The following is a 24,224-nucleotide window of genomic DNA, read 5'->3' as shown; positions in this document are numbered from 1 at the left end:
ATAGTTTTACAGAACATAGAAAGTCATAAGGCAAGTTTTAAATAAAATACATTGGTGGGTACATCAGAGAAACAGGTACATCACTACAGAGGAAGCTTTCCCGTAAGGTCAAGATGCTTTTTGATGCCATCCTTAACTTTTTTTGATTTAGTAGAAGCTAATTGCCTGCCAAATCAATCAATAGATTCTAAAAGATTTTATCTATTGTCATGAGAGTTAGTTCTGACAGAGGTGGGCAAGGAATGGCAGCTCTGGAGGGCCAGAATTTAGGCAAGGTAATGCGCCTCTAGGCCATAACTTTCCAGTTTCTCCACGGTACTGAAATTCTAATCAACCAAATCAATTTCTCCTTTCAGTTTTCATCACAGACTCAATGCTAGAAAGAAACCGATTAAAACCTAACCAGTCTGGCTGAGGGTTTGGTACACTGTACCCAACTTCTCCACACTTGCTTCATACTTTTGAAACTCTCAATAATTTTTTAATAAATGGTATGATATTTTTATTTTTCACTGCACCATGAAAATTATATAGCTGGCTCTGGCTTGACCCAACTCGTATACACTTAACTTTGTATACAACAAGTTTCAGGGATAACGTGCGCCTGGTAAGAAGCAGAAGTGCAGGCGTGATGGTAGAGGGTCTTCTCCATAAGTGGAGACGGGAAGTGGGAGTGAACGCCCCTGAACCCGGAACCTTCGGATTCTTCTAAACTGAGGAACGGAAGAAGGAGGACTTGGCCTATAGCAGGGGAGCGTTCGGGTTCGGGGGCGGGACACGCCGGCAGGCTCCTCCCCTTGAGCTGCGGCGCGGACTGGGGGAAGTGGAGGAGGCACTTCCTGGCGATACCAAGGGCGCAGTGGCGCCGCCGTCCAAATGGAACCCAACCTGCACTTCTGGATTTCCGAACGTCAAGTACTCCGGGGCCGGGTGTTGGAGGCGGGAGGCTGGCCTGGGCAGCATGGCCTTGACAGGCTGCCCTGCGTCATCATGACTTTTCCTCTCAGAGATGGTCTTGGACTGAGTAACCCGCTTCAGGTTCCTGTAGTGGGGAGGGAAAACAAACCCAAGCTCTTCAGTGGCCAACGCTCTTGCATCTCTTACTTAGGTCCTAGGCTGGATTGGAGAAGGCCATAAAGTCACTCTCATCTGATGACAGGGCCTCACTAAGGAGTTCCAGTCCTCAGTGGGACTGCCCTTGCTGGGCGGCACAGTGAAGAGAAAACAAGTCCTTCCAGGCTTCCTAGGCTTGCTTGAGACTCAGTCATTCTGATTAAGACCACACATACAACCTGCTTTAAGCAGATCAGAGGCCGGGAAGTCACTGTTGGGTAGTGTTTCTAGTAATCATATTAAAAAGTTTTATCTACAGAGTGAGTTCCATGACAGCCAGGGCTACATAGTGAAATCTTGTCTCGAGAAAAAAAAAAGAAAAAGAAAAAAGTTTTAAAAGAAACAGCTATTAATCTTAATGACATAATTAGTCCAACCGATGTCAAATAACGTTCCAACAAGTAATAAAAAAATAGATTCTACTAGTCTTTTTTCTTTCTTTTTTGGGGTTGGGTGGGGGGGACATACAAAGACTTTGAAGTCCAGTGTATAACTCGTGCAGGCAGTCTGACCCAGTTGCACTTATTGCATATCCTCATGGGGCTTCAAGGCTCTAAATACTGTTAGAAGCCTTGATCTTAAACTAAGTTTAGCCCACCCTTGTTTGTGGAGATCCAGAACTTAAGGCTGGAGCTGTTTTGAAGATGGGTAGCTTGTTGGAGTAAAACACACCTCCCTCCTTCACATGTGAGCTGAGCTGTAACCCTAGCAGAACCCTTGTTGGGTTGCCTGCCTTATTGCTATAGTTAAGCCTTATAGCAGCAGAGAAAGCCAGGCAAGAGTCAGGTGTTTGTAGGTCATTACCATGAGGTCATACGGGAATATGAACAGAAAATATAAATCCCAAATTCTAGATTTTAATTCTGAAAGGAAACTCTATCCCAAGTGGTTAGAGGAGATACATTTGGTAAAAGACTATCTACAATTCTTAGTATCTCACCACCCAAGTGAACTGTGACTACCTTGTTAAGTCTTATTTCTTTTAATTTGCTCTCTGGTGTGTCTCTTTCTCACCATCTTCAGTCCTTTTTTCGAAGATTTTGTCAGTGGATGGATTTATTAGATCCTGTCAACGTGTTTATTTCCATTGTAAGTGTGGTTTTGTTTTAAGAAATAATGAATTTCATGCTTTATTTTGAAACTCGAAATAATAGTCCATATATATGTATGTATACATGTGTGTAGATTATTATATTTTGTATTTTTTGAGTGAAGTTTTTGGGTTGGAAGAATGATAAGTTAAACATAAGTCAATTGAGCAGAGGATACCATACCTGGGTGGATGCTTCTGATTCAAAGTTAATCCAGACCAGTCTTCCAGCCAGGAGTCAGTTGCTTGCCATAGAGGCTGAGGGAGGATTGTGAATTTGAGCCAGCTTGGGTTACATAATGAGTTGTTTCAAAACAAAAATCCATCCAACTAGACTATGACATAGCTAGTCACTTGTCTTAACCAAGGCTAAGAGTTAAGAAATTCTCTGGATGGGGTGTTTAGAAAAAAAGGAGTCGGGAAAAGGGGATGTAAGTACAGCCCAAGGCTAGGGAGTGGAGACTCCCTCAGTTTCTAGTCTAGGGGTCCAGGCATATTTTGCAGGGTGGCACTTTTCCTACAGAGCCAAGTGATGATGTTTGTGTGCCAAGTGGTCTCTTGGTGGCCAAATAGTAACTAGCCAGAGAGAGCATATGTAGGCAAGGCCATTAGTTCTGAGGATCACTGTCTGTCTCAGTAAAAGACAGGACTTGAATCATTGTGGTTAGAGATGAAGAGGAGTTACCTTACCACCATAATACATAATAACTCTTCAGAGACAGAACATAAGGGGTATACCAGTATTCACACTCTAGACCTCTCTCACCCCTTTATTTGTCTTAAGAGCCAGAAAAGGATTTCAATGCCTAGTAGTAGGGAAATACACAATATGGTATTTTATATAGTGGAATTCTGACTAGCCATTAAAAGTGTGAACTGGTTATCAATATTTTATTTAGTGGAAATGCATAGTATGAAGGTTGTTAAATGGGAGAACAGGAGCCTCGAAATGTAGCTCAGTGATGCGCTGCCTGCCTATCATGGACAAAGCTATAGGTTCATCCCCAGCACTGCAAAAACTCTATGTAAACAAGTGAGAAAACAGATGTCTGTGAGATGAGGTGCAAAGTACATTGCATACGCAAATTATAATGAAATGCTATATTTATTTGTGGGTATATATATATCCAAGTATATATACATAAGTCTAACTATGGACTGGAGGATTACACCCTAAACTCATAATAGTCTGGTATTTCTGATAGAATGAGGAAGGGGTGAGATAGAGTAATGGTTTGTTTTCAAAAATAAAATAAAATTAGAAACAAGTATAATGAGATATTTCATAGTTGTTAATTCTGGGTAAGGTATTCTATTGTATAATTATTCTTTATAGTTTTTGTAATTTCCTCAAAATTTAAAAAAAATAAAAAGAGCTAAGGAACAAAACTGAACCAGCTAGTCATGGAAGTGGGTGAGAGGTTAGGGATTGCCAGGGCTCTTTGGTCAGGAAGGCAGTTGACATTCAGAAACTAGGGAGTCGAGCCGAGTGGTGGTGGCGCACGCCTTTAATCCCAGCACTTGGGAGGCAGAGACAGGCGGATTTCCGAGTTCAAGACCAGCCTGGTCTACAAAGTGAGTTCCAGGACAGCCAGAACTACACAGAGAAACCCTGTCTCCAAAAAACAAAAAAAAAAAAACCCAAAAACAAAAAAAAAAAAAAACAGAAACCAGGGAGTCGGAGGCTTCAGTGGGGGCTACTGGAGCTGTCTAGGAAGCCAGAAGCTCTAATTCTGAGCAACACACAGAATTAGTATTATATTGAAACCCAGGAACATATCTTGAAATCAAGTGTGGAGTTGAAGTGCTGTGTTCTGATGGCTGTGTTCTAAAGATGAGAATAAACGCAGACTATGTTGAGATTGTTACCTGATTTCTTGATGTCTATTTACAGAAAAGCATAGAAAAATCACGACAGCTGTTGTTTACCACTGAAGATGCACCCAAACACTACCTGGATAACCAAGGGGTATGTCTCATGAGCTTATATGTGCACAGATGTTTATGGTTCAACATGGTTTTACCTTGCACAGAATGAAATGAAGTAGTGTTTGGTAACGAATCCTGTCATTGTATATATATTGCCCAGGGGATTCACTTTACAAAAATGTGTAGTTAGAATTCTATCTCATAACACAGCTAGAGCAATGTTTCTCTTATACTAGTGTTAATTCTTCATATATGGCCAATTCCTGGAGCCCATAGCAAACTCAGAGTCAATATTCCTTTGGAGGCAGTGTTCTAATGCAGGGTTTTGTTGCCTGTGCCCTAGACAGTTGTCTGCCTGACCCTACCTGCTCTTAGGGGTTAGAAGTGAGTTGGGACAGATTCAACAACACAGACTCCAGGAGCAAGTGAGAAATGCTGCAAGCTCCTTTAATATCCTCTACCCATGCTCCCATTGGTTCCAAGAAAGCATCTCTTCTAAACAGCAGATCCTGACTGGCTGGCATTATTTGCACTAGCAATCCTTGGTCTCTCAGGCAATCCTCAATTAGATCCTCCTGCAGGAATGGTGGTGTCTCAGGCAGTCCTCAATTAGGTCCTCCTGCAGGAGATGTTTTTGCAGCTGCAGGGCCTCCACCATTTACATAGAGGTGGCCCCGCTGTTCCTGCTTTGGGGTTGTATTCCTGCCAGTGAGCTCAGACCAAGTATTTTTTTTTAACCTATCTTGCTGCATAAGGGTTTTTTCAAACACATAAATATTAGTCCCTCAAGACATCCCATGGAAGCTGGCCAGTAGTGACACACACCTTTATTCTTAGCACTTGGCAAGCCAAGGCAAGTGGATCTGAGTTCCAGGCAGGCTGGGTCTACAGAGCTAGTTCCAGAACAGCCAGGGCTACACAGAGAAACTCTGTCTTGAAATTCAAACAAAACAAACCATGGAAAGTTCACATTAGCTTTGTTTTTCTAAGAACTTGTTGAAACCTCTGGACCTAAGGTGGCTCTGTGACAAGTGGTGGGGCTGATAGCATTGGAAAGTCTTTGCATGCTATCTTTGCTAGGGGACTATTCTAGGCCCACTGAAGGGCTGTTAGATGACAATCCTCTCCATGATGCTAGGACTTCCTAATGGTCTTGGCAGTTTCTTCATAAAGTTCATCACTTAGCTTGTTCTTAGTTTATTTTTTACTTATTTGATTCATTTGGTACATTTGTTTTGACTTACTAGTCTCTCTACTCTAGCCTACCCTGTCTGAGTGGTAGTATAAATGTGACATCAGGAATTGGAATTAAGACTGGCCAAGTGATTCTTTTTGCTGTTGAACCGTCTTTAAAATATGATGCTTCTTGTTATCTCTCTTTAGATTAAAGACGCATGGAATAAGAGTCTTGTAAGTTTCCAGCTCCTTTATAATTGTTGGTTTTATAAATAATAAAATCTGTAATCCAACTAACCTCTTCTTCTGCCCCTTTGAAGTCAACTGTGCACCCTGACAGCAGCAAGCTGATACCCCATCTTCTCCGACCTGCAGGTGAGCTGGTTCTCTTGTTCAGAAGTAGGTGGGGAAGGTGTAGCATGTAGCAGAAAAACTTCTGACTTTATTTTCCCTTACAGAGATTACAGAGGTGGAAATTCTGGAAGCCATGGCTTTAAAAGAATACTTGAGAGGGGCTGGGAAGTGGCTTAGTACCTTTTGTATAAGCACGAGGACCTGAGTTCAGATTTCCAGCACCCTTGTAGAAAGCTAAGCATGTAACCCCAGCACTTGAGAGGTAGAGACTGGAGGATCCCTGGGACTCAGAATTGGTGAGCTCCAGATTCAGAAATAAGGTAGAGCTAGGTATAGTGGCATCATCCCTTTAATCCCAAAACTTGGGGAGCTAATACAGGTGGATCCCTGTGAATTCAAGGCCAGCTTAATCTTCATAGCAAGTTCCAGACCAGCCAGGTAGTAAAACTTTATCTTAAAAAAGGTAGAGAGCTATTGAAGAAAACACTGAATGTGTCTTCTGACATCCACATGTACATTCATACACATTCACATGTACCCACCCACTTACATGCACACACACAAATACTTGAAGGACTGGGATGTAGCGCAATTGGTAGATTGCCTCCATAGCATGCACAAAGCCTTGGGTTTAATCCCTAGTACCAAACCACATAAATTGATATGTCATGGTACAGTTCTGTAATCTTAGCATTTGGAGGTGGAGGCAGGAAAATCAGGAGCTTAAGCCCATTCTCAGCTACATAGGGAGTTTGGAGCGTCCTAGACTACATGAGACTCTGTCTCAAAAGAACATTTTTTTTAAATCTAGAAAGATGAACAAGAGTCATTATCATTTACCTTCAGGTAAAGGCCTGGAAAAGCTGTCAGGTATCTTTACGGGTAGGTCTTTCTGTGCTCTGGTCTTAATTTTTCTGTCACATGTACTCAGCTCTGTTTGTGTGCATGTGTGTGTGCATGTGTACACACATTATTCTCTACCATTTTAAAAAAACTTGATATAGGGGTTCTCACTAAACCCAGATCTTATAGATTTGGGTAAGCTAATAAACCAGTAAACTCCAGAGACTCATCTTTCTCTGCCTGTATAGAGTATATCTGGCTTTTTATGTGGGTACTGGAGATCTGAACCCAGTTCTTCATGTTTATGCCACAAGCACTTTACTGAATGAGCCATTTCCCTATCCCTATAGATGTTATTTTATTAAGAAAAAGAAAATGTCCTCTAATGTTTGAGTCCTTAGGAGGCTGCAGAAAGTTCTCAAGAGATGTTGCCCCTTCAGGACTTGTCCACCATGATAATAAACACACTGTTCTTTCCTACAGCTTTCTTGCCTGTAACAGCACCCATGGTAAGTTCCTGACTGCATGTATGTCCCTCCAGCTCTAGATCTCTAACAGATAATTATAGGTCCTCCTGTGACTTTTGTCTACTTTTTCTATACCCACACCCCTATTCCACTTAACTCAGTTAGGCTTTGGACTTCTCAAAAGTCCATGTCACAGAGGCATCCTTTCTTTGAATATCTACCATACACATGGCACTGTAGGTCAGTGAGTTGGGAAATACTTCTGGCCACAATCCTAATGGAAGTTTCTGTGTTAATCAGCTTTCTGTTACTTTAACAAATACGTGAGATAATCAGTGTATAGAAGCAAAATTTTCATACACCCACACAGATAACAAAAATAAATCTTTTTAAAGGGAAGTGGAGCTGGAGAGAGTCTCAGTGGATAAAAGCTCTTCTGACTTGAGCAGTTCACACCTGTATGTAATTCTAGTCCCATGGGTATCTGAAGCCAGCCTCTGGCCTCTGTAGGTACTCTGCACTCATATACACATGCTGCCACATTAATTATATGTAATTATATACATATAATTAAAAATAATGAAGCTAAATCTTTAAGAAAAGGAACATTTATTAAGGGCCAGTGAGATGGCTCAGCAGGCTAAGGCCCTCAACCCCGTTTTTGTCCCCAAGACCCACTTAATGGAAAGAGAAAACTAACTCCTGCAAGATGTCTTCTAACCTTTCTGATGCTCACAATAAATAAATTAATGCAGAGGAAAAAAAACAGAAAGTTTATTTTGGCTCATAGTTTGGAGGCATCATTCCATGCTCACTTAGCCCTGTTGGTTTTTGAGTCTTTGGCAATTCAGCACAGAATAGTAGTAGTACATTGGAGTTTGGGATGCAAGGTCATTTACTTCATGGTACCTAGTAGACAAAAGAAATAGTGACTAGGGTTCCACAGTCCCTTCTAAGAGCGTGTCCCCAGTGACTTGAAGACATCCCTTTATAGATCTGTCTTCCAGTGTCACCTCAAGCTGGAGACCAAGCCCTTAACCCATTCATATTCAGCTAATGCATCTCTGGGAGATATTTCTGACCAAACTATAGTACCTTTCTCACCCCAGTCTACCCCCAAGCATCTCCTCGCTAGGAACTGGGACACACACCACACATACACACACACCACACACACACACACACATACAGGGTAAGTCCATCACATGCTGTCTGTTCTTCCTCTGCCCTTGTCTTATATTTACCTTTCCCTGGCAAAGGCAGGTTTTTTGGGAGGCTCTGCTGTCTAGTAGGCCTTGGAGACAGTATTGGTGAAACTCTCAGGTACCACTGGTTCAGGAGTGGCTAGGTGCACACCAACATGGGTTTGTCCACTGAGTGTCTGCTATGTGTCCACGTCTTACTATGCCAGCCCTAGGGGCCTTGATCCTGTGTCTTAGGGTTTCATTGCTATGAACAGGTGCCAGGACCATGACAGCTCTTATAAAGGAAAATATTTAATTGGTGCTGGCTTATATAGTTCAGAGGTTTAGTCCATTATCATGGTGGAATGGAAGCAGACATGGTGCAATAGGTAGCTGAGAGTTCTGCACCTGTACCTGCAGGCAGCAGGAAGAGATAGTGAGCTACTGGGCCTGGCTTAAGCTTCTGAAACCTAAAATCCCACCCCTCAGTGATATACATCCTCCAACAAGGCCAAACCTCCAATAATGCCACTTCCTTAGTTTATGGGGCCATTTTCATTTAGGACCACAGTTCTGTATTTACTATCTGGGAGCTATTTTTGTTTCTGCAGGCTCTGCCTCCACACCAGCAACTCATGAGTATGTTCTGTTTTCTTCTTCCAAGGTAGTTCTGTTGTTGATGCCAGACACTGGAATAAAGTCTGTCATTTTAACTCAGGTAGTAGTACTTTGAATGTCATGATTTCAGGGTTCTTTTATGCTTGAAACCAGAAAGTGATCCACTGATTTCTCTTTATGTAGGGTTGCTTGTATGGATACACCACAGCCTTTAACATCACCAATGGAAATGCCAGTTATGTAACCATTGTGATAGAATTTGGGTTTTTAAAAAATTATCCTTGCAGAGCAAAACCACGATAACTGCTTACTATGTATGTTCTTTCATTTTTCCTTAGAGTCATGGACCAGTAGAGAGAACATTGTTGGGAGCAGGGGTGTTTGTGTCTTCAACTTTCTTTGGAGTAGGTGTTTTTGTACCCTGTTGTTTCAGTTCATCTCTGTTGCACTGACTAAAAGCAACTTAGAGGAGGAAAGAGTTTATTTCATCTTACATTTCCAGGTCATAGTCTGTCACTGAAGGAGGGCAGGGTAGGAACTCCAAACAGGAACCTGAAGGCAGAACTCCTTGCTAATCCCCACAGCTTTACTTCTGACTCAGGAACTCACTCACAGCTGATAAAGGTCAGCAGGAACCATGGAAGATACTGCTTGCTATCTGGCTTGCTCCCTGGCTCATGCTTCCCTAGTTTTCTTATAGAGCCCAGGCCCACCTGCCAAGGGATAGTGATGGTACAGTGGGCTGGGCCTCCCACATGAAACACTGATCAAGACAGTCTCTTATAGATATGGCCACAGGCCAATCTGATTTGGACAGTCCCTCAGTTGACATTCTAACTAGAATACATGTGCAAACATTTTTATTCCTCAAAACAAAAACAAAAGGGAAAGAAAGGAAGAAAGAAAGAAACTGATTCTAATTACAAATTGTGTTTCTGTTCTAATCTGTAAATTTGGAATGTATGAGTAGAAAATATGAGTCAATGTATTCCTGTATCCTCAGAGTAATCACCTGCTAGTCTAAGTTTCTAGATATGTATGGTGGGTTTTGCATCCAGGGAACTAACCCTGGATTAACAATATCTGTACCAAACATTTATGAATGCTTTTTCTTATTTTCTTATTTTTGCCCTCAGCATAGTAATATTTCTGTAGCATTTATATTACAGTGGCTATTTATCCAATTTAGAGTTTATTTAAGAGCTAGGGTGACACATAGCTAAGCTATAATGTATATAATAAAGTATATAATGATGCAAATGCTCATTTGATCAAACCCAAGTCCTTGTATATACTAGGCAAGCACTCTTTTGCTGAGCTAATTTGACTCACTTAATGTAACCCACTCAAATTACACTTTAAAGAGTGTCTTATACAAACATTTCTTGTTCATTATTTCATGGGTAGGAAATATTCCCTTTTATAAGTGAGGAGAGCAAGCAGTGGTGGCGAACGCCTTTAATCCCAGCACTTGGGAGGCAGAGGCAGGTGGATTTCTGAGTTCGAGGCCAGCCTGGTCTACAGAGTGAGTTCCAGGACAGCCAGGGCTATACAGAGAAACTCTATCTCAAAAAACAAGAAACAAAAAATAAATAAGTGAGGAGAATTACAATTACAATTGTCCCAGAAAAAAATTGAAAGAAAACAACTATAGACCCTCAGGTCAGACATACTGCATAGGCCTGTGATCCCAACACTCAGGAGCCTGAGGTAGTAGGATTATGAGTTAAAGGTCAGTCTAGACTACAGCAAGATTCATAAATAAGACTTTAGAAGCAAACAATCCCATTTTCCCAGTCTGACTTTAACCCAGCTCTGAAACGATCTCTATGATCATAGAGGTTACATAACCTCTTTGTCCCATCTACTCCTGGAATACACAGCAAGAACTACCTCAGGGTTGTAATTAAAACAAAATGTGTGAATGTGCTGACTGCAGTCCTACCTGCAGTGGGAGCCAGATTGTGCTAGCTCTGCTGATGTGTTGGTTCAGCTGATTCTTTGGTCAGGTGCAATGATTTTTCCTTCTTATTTTCCAGTTAATTCCTCATCTCTTTCAAATGAAGTATCCCCTGAATAACTTTTGGCTTAAAAGAACCTTGCCAATCGTCTTTCTTGGTAAGCAGGAAGGGCTAGGAGCATGTAGCTGGGTCACTTGATCTCTAGAGACCTGGGGTAACTTGGCCATGTTGTGACCTATGACAGTACCACTGTAGCCTGCTGGGTTTCCCTGGCCTAAACTGAATCTTTGGTTTGAGAAGAGATATTTTCTCTATAGATACCCTTTTGCATAGTAAGCAGGTGGCAGTATAGGGATCCCAACTATAGAATGAGAGACTCCAGAGAGTTAGTTGGATTTGCTGAATACTTTGAGCTCCCCAGCCTACAGGTTTACTGTTTATTGTTCCACATTTAAGCTTGGGGATCAAAGAAGTTTGAAGAATTGCCAGATTGTTATTGAAGTTGAGCAAGTGATGTTGCAGACATATGGTCAGTCCATGTTGAACACTGTTAAGTAAGTCATTTCAAGGTTCCTGGGATTCTTAAGCAGTTGAGCTTAAGGAGCTTAAAGGACACAGAATGGACTTCATTCTGGGACCTACTACCAGGCTGCAGTCAGGATCAGAGAGGCCAAGTGGGTAAAGGTTCTGTTCCTAACTCTACAGCCCCAGGAAAGAGCTTGGGTGGCCCTGCCCGTAGCAGGTGAGTATCTGAGAGTCAGGAGAAGGGCAGCTGTTCCACCATCACATGTTCCCTTGCTGTCTTTAACTCAGACTTCTCCTTCTTGTTCTTTTTATCTACAGCCCAAGTCAGTGGAATGAATGTTTTTGCATCCCGCAGTTTTGAATACCATCGAGGAATTGAGGTGATGGATAAGGAAGGCCATGTCGTAGGCTATTCCAGAAAAGCTGGGAGAAAGGTTTGAAACATAGTAGGGCTGTTGCTACTGTTGCTTATCTGTAGGTATAGAATTGGATTTTGTGTTTGAGTGCCTGTAACCTAGTGTCTGTCTGCCTTCTACTTTTCCTGAACACGTCTCCTTGTCATGCCAGGAAAAGGTACTTTGTACCCTGGTGTTTAAGAGGTGGTGCAGTAATGTGGGTTTGCTAGAAAAAGAACAAGATGTGTGTATGGACAGTTTAGAGAGTCTTATCTAGGTGTTTGCTCACAGGATTGTGGGGGCTGTTGAGTTACAGCTCCATAGAGCAAGACTACAGGCTGGAGGCAGGATCCCGCACACCAGGTTGGAGACAGGATTGATTCTTGGAGAACCTTGAGTTTGGTTTTGTTTTTTTTTGCCTCCATTCCCCTGATTTCCCTCTCCTTTCTCTTTTCTCTTCCTTCTCTTTCTCAATCTTTTTTCTCTTTGTCTTTCTTTTTGAGATAGGTTCTTCCCTAGTACCCAATGCTGGACTCTGATTCCTAATCTTCCCACCTGAGCCTCAAGAGTGCTGGCCTTACAGGCATGTTTTCCACATACTGCTCTTTTTCTGTCCCTCTTCTCCTTTCTTTCCCCTTTCTTTTGCTTCCCCTTCCTTGGCTCTCTCCCCATCCTAATACTGGGGCTTGCACCCAGACAAATACTGGGTTGTATTCCTAGCTCTTTTTAGGGTAAATTTTTGTTGTTGGATTTTTTGTTTTTGTTTTCTTTTGTTTATTTGAGACAAGGTTGTTCTGTGTTAGGCTGTCCTGAACCTTGAACTAACAGAGGTCTGCCTGCTTCTGCCTGAATGCTAGGATTAAAGGTCTGCTCTGCTACCACCACCCAGTTTTAGGATAATTATTAAGAATTTTAACTTTATTTATTTATTTCATGTGTACGGGTGTTTTCCCTGCATGTGTTACTCTTGGCCTGTGGAGACCAGAAAAAGAAGTCAGATCTCCTGGGACTGGAAGACATGAGATATTCTAGAGTTACAGAAGGTTGTAAACTGCCATGGGGGTATTGGGAATTGAAATTGGGTCCTCTGGAAGAGCAGTACATGCTTTTATCCACTGAGCCATATCTCTAGTCCTAGGGTGAGTTTTGTTTTTGTTTTGTTTTGTTTTGTTTTGTTTTGTTTTGTTTTGTTTTGTTTTGTTTATGAGACTGAGTCTCTGTAGCCTAGACTGGTCTTGAACTTGTGATCCCCCTGCCTCAATCTTTTGAGTAGCTGGTCACAGGTCTGCACTGCGAGTCCTGGCTCAGGTTTTGGTCTTACTTTAGTCAACTAATTGGATGAGGTAACCCACAGTATGGATGTAAGGTCCTATTTTAAGTAAGTTAATTATACATATTAACAGAATACTCCAACTGGAGTCAGTATTTGATTAAGTGACTGGGTACTGGGCTAGGGATGTAGCTTGGTAAAGCAGTTGCCTAGCTTGTATGAAGGTGTGGGTTTGATCCCTAACACCTCAAACCATATATGGTGGTGTATGTCTTAATAATTCATTCAGGAAGTAGAGGCAGGAAGATCAGAAGTTCAAGGTCAACAAAAAAGACTGATTATGCTAGTGGACATCTCACAAGTGGTGTTGTAAGCAAGAGCTTGCTCACAGTAGCTGTCTTTCCTGTGTGTGATGCTTAAGGTTTGTCTTGGCCATTCCTTTCCCAGCCTGCCCCATACTCCATCTCTCTTCCACCTCACAGCAGAACTTTTACAGTCTTTATCTTATAATTCTTTGGGGGTTTTTTGGTTTTTTTTTGTTTTTGTTTGTTTGTTTGTTTGTTGTTTTGTTGTTGGTTTTTTGTTTTGTTTTTTTTTGGTTTTTCGAGACAGGGTTTCTCTGTATAGCCCTGGATGTCATGGAACTCACTCTGTAGACCAAGCTGGCCTGGAACTCAGAAATCCACCTGCCTCTGCCTCCCAAGTGCTGGGATTAAAGGCGTGCGCCACCACCGCCCGGCCTTACAATTCTTTGTAAAGAACAGACTAGGGATATCCAGTGCTCTGATCTAAAATAAGCTCATACAAAAGCCTCTGTTTTTAATATTTTTTTTTTACTGTTGAATACTTTTGTTCCTATGCTCAATTCAGCACAGTGGTTTCTGTAAGAATCCAGTAGGATTCTTTTCTAGGAGAGCCTTTCATTGAAGTATGGACCTTCTTTCTTTATCTATTTATTTTTTATTTTGTTTTGTTGTTTTAAAGGGTTAATAGAAATTTCACTTCTAACAGTCTAGCTGTAAAATAGAGCCGGGAGAGCAGGTCAGCTAGCTCTGGGGCTTTGTGTTCCAGAAACCTGTCTGACTACAAGATAGATGGTAGATGATACGGTTGAATAAGGTTGAGTCCTTATGAACAGGATGTTTCCCCCCTGCTGTGACCGTTTCTTGAACTCTGTTACACTTGTCATATGCTGAATTGTATAGACTGAATAATGAGTTGGGACTTTCTGTTGTGTTGTCTGCTGGAGTTTTCCAGCGACCTCCCTCCCTTTCTGGTTTGTAGTTTTCTCCTTTAAATATCCTACACTCCCCTCGCTAGGGGTCAAGCTCCTCTGTCCCTGCGTGGGTGGGTTACGGGACTCAGCCTCCGTGCACTCTCGTGAGTCATTTGGGTGGCCGTGCTCTCTTGTGGCTTGAGTTGGGGTCTCGCCTCCCTGGGGGCCTTTCAGTTTTGTTTTTATAGACAGAGTTTCTCAGTACAGCTCTGGCTAGTTTTTTGTTGTGGTTATTGTTGTTTTTGTTTGTTTTGTTTTTCGAGACAAGGTTTCTCTGTGTAGTCTGAAATGTCCTAGAACTCACTGTGTAAACCAGGCTGGCCTCAAAGTCAAGAGATCTATCTGCCACTGCCTCCTAAGTACTGGGGTTAAAGGAATGTGCCACCACCTCCCAGCTGGAGTTCGGACTTAATTTATTTTGGTGTTTTGAGACAGGATATCACTTTGTAGTCTAGCTAACTTGAACTCAAAGTAATCCTCATGCTTCCACCTCCACAGCACTGAGTTTATAGGCATAAGCCTCCACACTCAGCTTTGTACATTTAAAATAATAAATGTTGGGCTGGAGTGATGGCTCAGTAGTTAAGAGCACTGACTGCTCTTCCAGAGGCCCTGAGTTCAATTCTCATCAGCCACTTGGTGGCTCGTGACCATCTGTAATGGGATCGATCCTATGCCGTCTTCTGGTATATATGAAGACAGCTACAATGTACATAAAATAAATACATTTAAAAAATAAAAATAATAAAATGATAAATGTTTAGCCAGGTGTGGTAGCTCATGGCTATAATCCCAGCACTCCATAGTCTGAAACAGGAGGGTTACAAATTTAAAGTTAACCTTTAAAGCTGTACAGCATGTTCTAGAGCAGCCTAAACTACATTATAAAACCCCGTCTTCCTAATAAAAATAATATTTCATCAGGGGAAGGTTTTTAATGTGGGCAGGTTAGGATATTTGCTACTAAGACTGAGGACCAGTGATCTATCCCCAGACCCCATGTGGTGAAATGAGAGAACCAATTCTTGGCAAGCTGTCCTCTGACCTCCATGCACAGGCCTATGTAGCCACATACAATAAATATATGTAAAACAGAGTTGTTATTTTCTTTTTTTTTAAGGGGGGGGTGGGTCAGTTCAAGACTGGGTTTCTTTGTGTAGCCCTGGCTGTCATGGAAGTAGCTTTGTCTTGGTTATGGTTCCATTGCTGTGAAGGAACAACATGACCAAGGCTTAAAGGCATGTACCACCACTGCCCAACTGATTGTGGAGTATTTCTAACCCTAAAACTTTTCCTTCTGTCAGTTCCCCTAACCTGAGAGGACAACAATCTGTATGTGTCTTCCACAGTTTGCTATTTTTTAATAAATGAATCACATAGTAGTAGTTGTCTGACCTCTTTCACTTCTGTAGCTAATCCATTTCCTACCATATGTCAGTCAGTGTTCCACTTTTACTGTTTTCATTGTTTTGAGACAGATCTCATATAGCCTAGGTTGGCCTCATACTTGCTATGTAGTGTGAGATTAACATTAACTTCTCGCCTTTAATCCCAGCACTTGGGAGGCAGAGGCAGGTGGATTTCTGAGTTTGAGGCCAGCCTGGTCTACAGAGTGAGTTCCAGGACAGCCAGGGCTACACAGAGAAACCCTGTCTCGAAAAACAAAAACAAAAAAATCAACTTCTCATTGTTTAGTAGTCCGATGTTGGATGGCCCACATTTTCCATCTATATTAACCCTCCAGGAAATGGGTGTTTGGGCTCTTAGGAATAAAAATGCTCCAAACCATGACTGACAGCAGTTGTTTGTGAGGATATATTTGCATTTCTTTTTGACTCAGTTTTCACTTTCAGTTATCAGTATTTATAAAGTTCATGAAGTATTTATAAAGCTGGAAAGTGTGGAAAAACCATGATTTTAATCATTCTGTTGCTTAGCTCCTCCTATGTGCCAGCCTGTGGTAGGCTCAGTATTTCCAAGGTCAATCTAAGCCCAACCTTGAGCTCCTTATGATCCTCGGGGGCTAGAAATGTCTTCAGGCCATCTCAACCAGCACAAACTGCATTTCTTCAGGATGATCAGTTTAGGGTGAAAAAAAATGTGATTGTCTGCTTTAAAGAGAACCTTTTTCTTTCTCTTAGGAATAAAATGTTCACAACTGTGCGTAAGCATATGCGATTTTTTATGGTTTCCGTCATTGAAACGTGTTTATTTTCCTTGGCTAAGCTTTCAGAACTTCGTAACCAGAGGTATCTGATTATAATCAGGCACCTTGGATCAAATTTCAGGTTAGATAGTGTGGATTTCTCCCATTGGCTTGGAAGCCACTCATCTGCCAACAGAGTGAGTGTGTCCTGCTAACAAGTGTCCTTCTGGAATGTTCCCTTTATGCTTGGGCTGATAAGAGAGTGGCTGCCCTATCCCACCAGTATAGAAACAGCCTATGCTTAGCAGCCTGTATTCAATTCTGAACTCCAGTGTACTAGAGAGAGAGAACCCCCATGTGAGCCCACTGGCGTATATTTGTGCAGCCTCAAGTGGTATGTATATGAATTGGGAATTAAATTTTTTTTCTTCCACATGTAGATCCTAGGGATCAAACTCAGGTCATCAAGTTTGGCAGCAATGCCTTTATCTGCTGAGCTGTCTCACTCTCCTCTCCCCTTCTTGTGTGTATATGTGTAACTGTGACTTTATATATGGGCAATCTCGCCAGGCAGTGGTGGCGCACGCCTTTAATCCCAGCACTTGGAAGGCAGAGGCAGGCGGATTTCTGAGTTCAAGGCCAGCCTGGTCTACAGAGTGAGTTCCAGGGCAGCCAGGGCTATACAGAGAAACCCTGTCTCGAAAACAAAAACAAACAAACAAAAAAACAAAAAACAAAAAAAAAAATATGGGCAATCTGTTGGCGGCTCTAAAGAAAGTTGATTCTCCCTCCCTCAGCAGTTGTTGCCTGCCTTTAGTTCTTCAGCTAGGAGTGAAACAGTGTGAGCTCTTACCTTTATCCATGCTGGAGCACTAACTGCCTGTTTGTGCAGGCAGTCATACTCCTGAGAGCTCAGGTGTAACATCCCTGTCATGCTCAGAAGACACAACTTGGTGCATTCTTCCAGATCCTGTGGGTTTTACAGTCTTTCTTACCCTTCTTCTGTGATGTTCTCTGAGCCTTGGATGTAAGGATTGTGTTATATGTGCCTCATTTGGGGCCGTGCACTCCACAGTCACTTATTCTCTCCTTTTGATCAACTGTATTAACCTTGTGCATGCCTGGTGTCCAAAGGAGACAGAAGAAAGCACTGGTTCCCTGCAGCTGGAGTTACTGTTAGTTGTGAGTCACTATATGAGTGCTGGGAACAAAATCAAGGATCTCTGCAAGAGCTACAACTGCTCTTAATGATTGAGCCATCCCTCCAGACCCTAAAAATGTTGTGTTTTTATTTATATGAATGTGTCTGTATGAGTTTATTCTCTGTCTGTATGTGTCATGGATGGGTGGGAGCACGTATGCTCACCCAAGCTGAAGTTTCAGGTGGTTGTGAAGTACCTGACATGGATGCTTAGATCTGAACTCAGCTCTGTAAGAACAGCCAAGTGCTTTTAACATCTGAGCTCCCACTCTAGCCCCCACAAAATACTGCAGACTTGAAATGCATGTCTAGGTGCACACAGGTGATAGCTTGGTGTAGACAATTATCCTTGCCTGGAGAGTAGCCCTGTGTACTCAAAACTGGCTTTAGGGAGGTTCCCCAGTGATAGGATAGGAACCACTGGTAAAAGGGTTAGGGTAGGAGGCTAGGGGCAAAGGTAAGGTTGAAAGGCAATATGAGCCAAATTCAGGGCAAATCCTGAATTGCTTTTGGAGGCTGCTAGTTTAGTTCATTCTAGGTGAGGTGTTGTCTAGATGCTGCCTTGGTATGTACTTTTGATGGTTTACTGGGGATGTTTCAATGGGTTGATGGGGACCACAATGGGGCCAAGAAGGTGAAATCCCTCCTCAGTTACTCTTAGCACCAGCCCAGCTATCTTGTGAGCACCTTTCCCCGACCCTGACAGACCCCCATAAAATGTCAGCTCCACCTCTTTCCCAGTTAAAAAGGAGCTGTTTATGCTATTCTCTAATGTGGGCCCTGGATATTGTCTCTCTCCCTGTACTAAGCTATCCCCTTGGCCTTTCTACCAGGCTATTAAAGAAACAGCAAAATCCAGAGCAGTGCTGTTTGGTACCTCAGCCTTGGCCCCTGAACTCTTTATCCACATTTTAAAAAGGTAAGAGGGCCCTTTCCCTATGTGGTTGAACCCCATCTAAAAAAGAAAAACAGAAAAGAAATAAACAAATCAAAGCCCTTATAAATTCACCTAATACAAATCTAGTGGGAGGAGCGGGCATGAGGGCCATTATAGCCTTCCTATAAGACAAACCAGTAAGAATCTATTAGGGAGGAGAGGAATTTAGAACAGTTGTTTGCCTGAACCTGGAGCCTAAGCTTTCCTCTTGGTTAACTGTCTCTTGACATGACCATGAGCTATTTCTGACTATAGGTAGAGTATAAAAGGGTGATCTTCAGGTTCTCCCAACTCTGATATAAACACTAGTGTACCTTATAATAGGTTCAAATTGCTCCAGATCCAGTAGACTGACATGATATAGGGCTAGGGCTGAAGAAATATGGGTAGAGTGTTTATCTAGTCTACACAAAGCCCTGGATATGATCCCAGGCACCTCACAAATGGCATAGTGGTACATATTATAATCCTTGTACTTGGACAGTGGAGGCAGGAGGATGACGAATTCAAGGTTACACTGGACTACATACTGGATTTAGGCCAGCCTATCTCATAAATAAACAAGATACTGCTGTAGGCAGAGATCATGGGGTCTGTCAGGGCTCCTGTGGTTGCCAATTGATAAACTCAGCCTGCAGTTACAGAGATAGATATCTGGCACAGGCAGGAGTAGTCTATAGCACTGAGCCTGAAATACCTCTGCTGGATGTTTCCTTTTTCTTTAGCCCTGTGGTGTTGGTGGAAGTCTTCTGCCAAAGTGAAAAGAGACATAGCTGCTGACAACCCCCAGTCACCTCATAGCCTCCCCATCAGAGAGCCATAGAGTAAAACTTAAGCAGATCTCTCTTCATTCAGATGAAGAACTTTCTGTGGGCACATGATAGTCACTCAGTTCCCCATGGCAAGTCTAAAAAGCCCATCTAGCACCCCATGTGGGGCACATTTTTGGAAATAAGGAAATACCCTGGGCAGAGCCAGCTGTCCCTTCCCACAGATGAACTAGCCAGATAGATGCAGAGACTTGCTTAGTTGGGATCTTCCTGGGCTGTTCTGGCCATACTCAACCCCATAGCTTGTTAGCTGCAATGCTTGTTAACCATGAATGATATACAAGATTTTTGTAGGGTTAAAGTGGCATTTGTTTCCGGGGAATGGTGTGAAGTCTGAAGGTCAGAACCATTAGATGATCTATCTCACAGAACCAGTGCCTCAGAACCAAGGACTGCAGATGATATCCACAATAGAGCATCTTGGAGACTTTCTATCTCAATTTCTGCTTTTTGAACCTCAACACAAACAAACAAAACCCAGAAAATCCAAGGAGTATAAAGGACAAGTGGAGTCCCATTGGACACATGCTCTGTCAATAAAATGGCACACATCATTCATCTGGCCTTGGGGGTCTGACTCCCCAGGCTAGAATGCTATGCATAACACTATACTGCTGCTTCCATTCTTTAAATACCACACAACCAGGCAGTGGTGGCACACATCTTTAATGCCAGGATTCAGGAGAAAGGGAAGCAGATCTCTGAGTTCAAAGCCAGCCTACAGAGCAGGTTCCACAACAGCCAGGGATACAGGAGAAACTTCAGCTCAAAACAAAACTACAACCAAACAAAAGCCTATCACGTAATACGATTTGAGTCATATGCACTAGAATCTGAACTATTACTTCAGGCTCTGGAGATTAAACAAGTTGCTCTAACTGGTCAATGCCCCATTCCCTGAGTAAATAAACCTCACCCAGAGCTCAGTCCATGTACCTTTTAGAGCCTCTGGTAGGTGGTTGTGCAGTGATCTAGGCATATACCTGTAACTACATGCTGGTCCAAATCAGCCACCACTGAAACAAAAGGCCTGCTTCAGAAGAGGCCAAAAGTTTTGAGCTCTGTGTGTGAGCTGTACCTTGTCTCTTACAGATCGAGGTTTTACCCACAAACTCTGCTGTCATTAGCGATCTTGAGAATGAGTTCTACATTCTTTATGATGGGACTGATGGTGCCAGTGTCATTCAGCATGTTTCCACAAATTGGACAGGTAAGAACCCCACAGCTTCCCCGCAGATGAGAAATTGGGTTTTTAGTTCATGTTTATAGGAATAAAAGAAATAATTTTAGATAATTTTAGAAATAATTTAGATTGTAGTGGTGCACACCTTTAATCCCAGCCCTCAGGAGCCAAAGGCAGTGGAATCTATGAGTTTGATCTACAAAGCAAGTTCCAGGGCTACACAGAGAAATCCTGTCTCAAAACAAAAACAAACAAACGAAAAAGAAGTAATTTTATTAAAAAAAAAATACAAAGTTGGGGCTTTAGTGATGACCCATAAGGTCAGCCTGGTCTACAGAGCGAGTTCCAGGACAGCCAATGCTACACAGAGAAACCCTGTCTTGATCAACAACAACAATAATAATAGTAGAAGATTTACTGCGCTTGCTGTGGTCTTTGATTTAGTTCCCAGCAGCCACATGATAGCTACCAGGCAGCCAGTTAGGATTACAACCTGTAATCCTAACACTCAGGAGGTTGATATAGAGGATTTTCAGTTTATGGCTAGCTTAGCCTTCATAACAAGTCCTTGTTTCAGAAACTAAAAACTGGGACTGGAGAGATTGCCTCAGCAATTAAGACCACTTTCTGTTCTTGCAGAGGTCCCAGGTCTGGATCACAGCACTTATATGTTGGCTCACAGCCATCTGTAACTCCAGTTTCAGTGCAATCACACATCTTCTAACCTCCATAGACAGTGCATGCACATGGTACACAGGCATATATACAAGCAAAATACCCATACATACAAAATAAATACTGAAAAACCAAACTAAAAACTTTGAGCTGAGGATGTAGCACAGCTAGTAAAGTGCTTTCCTAGCATCACAAGGCCCTGTGTTTGATCCCCAGCACCATATAAGCTATGCATGGTAGCATATACCTGTAATCCCAGGGCTTTGGAGGTAAAAGCAGGAAAATCAGAAGCCCAAAGTTATCCTTCATTATAGTGAGTTTGAGGTCAGCCTGGGCTGCATGAGACCTTCTTCCAAAGATCATGAATAAATCAACCAATCAACAAACAAACAAATCTTTGAAAGACACTCAAGAGCTTTTAGATTCTCTCTAAAGCTGTGTAGTCATGCTTTATGCAGTGGGTCTTTCTGCAGTGATGCAGTACTGTGTGCTGTCTCAGTATGGCAAACACTGGTCACATGTGGCTGCTGAGTCCTTAGTGTGTGACTAAGACACTAACTTTTATTACTATTCTTCAGTGCTGGAAACTGTACCTAGGGCCTTGTATATGTTAGACAGGTGCTCTACTACTGAGCTATCCTTCTAGCCCACAAACCTTCTGATTTTAATGTATGTACTCACATGTAGCTAGCTTATGGATGATGTATTAGGGAATATGGTTCCATAGATAATTCATTGTGTAGAGCAATACAAAATATTTATGTTTTCTATGTTAAAATTCCTAGCTCCTCTATCATGTTGGTCAGTTTTCTCAGTTTCCTTGTCTATTGAAGGAAGTTGAAGACAGTGTCTGTGCCAAGAATTACTGCTTTAGAGTTGTGTTCTGTGCCTGTTTAAAACTCAGCTCATGGGCCATCGAGAAGGCTTACTAGATAAAAGTGCTTACCACTAAGCCTAGAGACCTGATTTCATTCCCTGAGACCCACATGACATAAGGAGAAAACTGAGTCCTGATGGTTATCCTCTATACCTGTACCATGACATATACACCCACAAATATGTACACACATAAACACACAAAAATAAAATAAATGGACACAAATTTAATAACAACAAAAAGGCCTCTGGAGATGTGAGAGAGGACAGACCTTGAGATCAATGATAGGATCTGTCATGCAGGAAAGGTAATATAACATGTGGAAATTACTGTTTCGTGATAGATAATAAACGAACAGAGGGGCTAGAACCAAGAAAGGTTCCTGGAGAAGGGAGCCTCTGGAAATGGCTGAGATTGCACAGGCAGAGATGGAACTAAAAGAACGAGTTCCCAGTGGAAGAACAGGAGGGAGAAGTGGACAGCATGACCCCATATGACTGTCAGGATGCTGAGACCAAAGTTAGCACTGCATCACCAGGCTGAGGAAGCAGACAGTAGTCTTGAAGACATAGAGGCTGAATCTCAGAGGTCAGAGCAGGGGCAGGAAGTAGGATCTGTATCTGTATTGCCCCAAAGATTCACCAGACCTTGAAGGTAAGTGCTTGTTGGCTCTAAGTGAGTGGTGGAGATGCTCTAGTGGCAGTCTTGTACTAATGGTATATCTGGCCTTGACTGGTCATCCTAAGGCTGGGAGGGATCCAGCGTCTCCTCAGATATCCCTGTAGTACATTTCTAGAACTTCAAGGATCCTGAAAAGGGAGCCTGTCCCTTTAGAGCTCTTCTGCTTGTCTCAGTTAATCAGTGCATCCAACCTTGCAAGACTAGAAATGGACATTGGCTGTTAGGAGTCCACTGTTAACATTTGCTAGATGTGATAACTCTCCTTCCTGTGTACACGGTACCAGACTTTATCATCTGTAATATTTGTAGTGGAAAATTTGTAGGTGAAATAATGAAAGGAACCAGGTGTATTCTTGTATTCCCAGCATTCTAGAGGCTGATGCAGGAATAGACTGTAAGTTCTAGATCATCCTGGCCTACACATCAAGATGCTGTCCCAAAAAGCAAAAAAAGAAGGAACTCACACTACACTTATGGACACTTACGGATGTGACAAGTGCTCTAGGAAATCAAATCAGCACATTCTTTGTAGCTATTGCTGAGTGATGACTGTACAAGAGCTTATTATATTCCCTTTGTTTATATTTGAAATTTTTAATTTAAAAAGTTCTAAGAAATGGTACTTCTGAGCCGGGCGGTGGTGGCGCACGCCTTTAATCCCAGCACTTGGGAGGCAGAGGCAGGTGGATCTCTGAGTTCGAGAGTTCGAGGCCAGCCTGGTCTACAGAGTGAGTTCCAGGACAGCCAGGGCTACACAGAGAAACCCTGTCTCGAAAAAACCAAAAAAAAAAAAAAAAAAAAAAAAAAAAAAAAAAAGAAATGGTACTTCTGGCAATCAATTAGATATCATTGGAAATGATAAATGGGTGCTTTCAGAATTTTTTAAAACTTGGCTTGAGGCAGTTAAGCATGAATTTTGAAGAATGTTTGTCTTTCAGATCCAGTGCAGTCAGCTTGAAGAGAAGATTCAGTCTTCTACAGAAGAAAAGGAACTCTTCTATTACAGAGGAGTATAGGAGCAAGTTTATCTCTTATTTATAAATCTTTGGCCCCTCAAGGTTTGTTCAGAGAGCACTGTCTTGGTCCTCAGGGTTCCCAGCAACACTTGTACAGCAAGCTGGCTTCAGTGCCTACTGTACTTGGGGCTCTGAGTCTGACTGAAAGAAGAGCAGCACCCAGGGGACTGCTGAGAGAACTGTGGATGAAGTAAGAGTCGGCCCAGGAAAGGATAATGTGTACCTGTGAATAAACCTGTCTGAAGTTGAGTACTTGAAAAAAATCGTCTAACGGTATACCTTATCTGGGACACAAACACTACACTGATAGCCTCCAGATAGACACAAAGCTCTTGTGAGCTCATTAAGGCTTCTAGTCCCTAAAGTAATCCTATTTCCCTACTTACTTCATCTTATTCCATGCTGCATTCTTTCTGCTTCCCTGGTTTCTGTTTGACAGGACCATGATACTTCTATTTCTAGAATAACCAAGGCCCC

The 24,224-nt window shown here is 42.2% G+C and overlaps 1 protein-coding gene across 4 annotated transcripts; it reads left to right on the top strand.

Annotated features, from left to right (window-relative positions):
• Positions 1-811: 811 nt before the first annotated feature.
• Positions 812-24,010, top strand: Sfxn4 (sideroflexin 4). Of its 4 annotated transcripts, XM_028773086.1 has the most exons (14): positions 812-915; positions 2,137-2,202; positions 4,098-4,172; positions 5,516-5,542; positions 5,629-5,683; positions 6,989-7,014; positions 8,821-8,874; positions 8,958-9,014; positions 9,113-9,178; positions 10,814-10,892; positions 11,579-11,694; positions 18,382-18,467; positions 20,408-20,525; positions 23,670-24,010. In XM_028773086.1, exons 1-14 carry the CDS (start codon positions 877-879, stop codon positions 23,745-23,747), a joined length of 942 nt encoding a protein of 313 aa, XP_028628919.1. In that variant the 5' UTR covers positions 812-876; the 3' UTR covers positions 23,748-24,010. The 4 variants fall into 4 exon arrangements, with proteins under 4 accessions (XP_028628919.1, XP_028628900.1, XP_028628893.1 ...); XM_028773067.1 differs by lacking the exons at positions 8,821-8,874; positions 8,958-9,014; XM_028773060.1 differs by lacking the exons at positions 812-915; positions 8,821-8,874; positions 8,958-9,014 and adding an exon at positions 966-1,038.
• Positions 24,011-24,224: the final 214 nt, after the last annotated feature.

The sequence above is a fragment of the Grammomys surdaster genome, unplaced genomic scaffold, assembly GCF_004785775.1.
Source record: "Grammomys surdaster isolate TR1022 unplaced genomic scaffold, NIH_TR_1.0 66, whole genome shotgun sequence".
In the NCBI taxonomy this organism is placed as follows: Eukaryota; Metazoa; Chordata; class Mammalia; order Rodentia; family Muridae; genus Grammomys; species Grammomys surdaster.
Note: the sequence above shows the minus strand (reverse complement) of the source record. Positions and strands in the feature narration are given on the sequence as shown.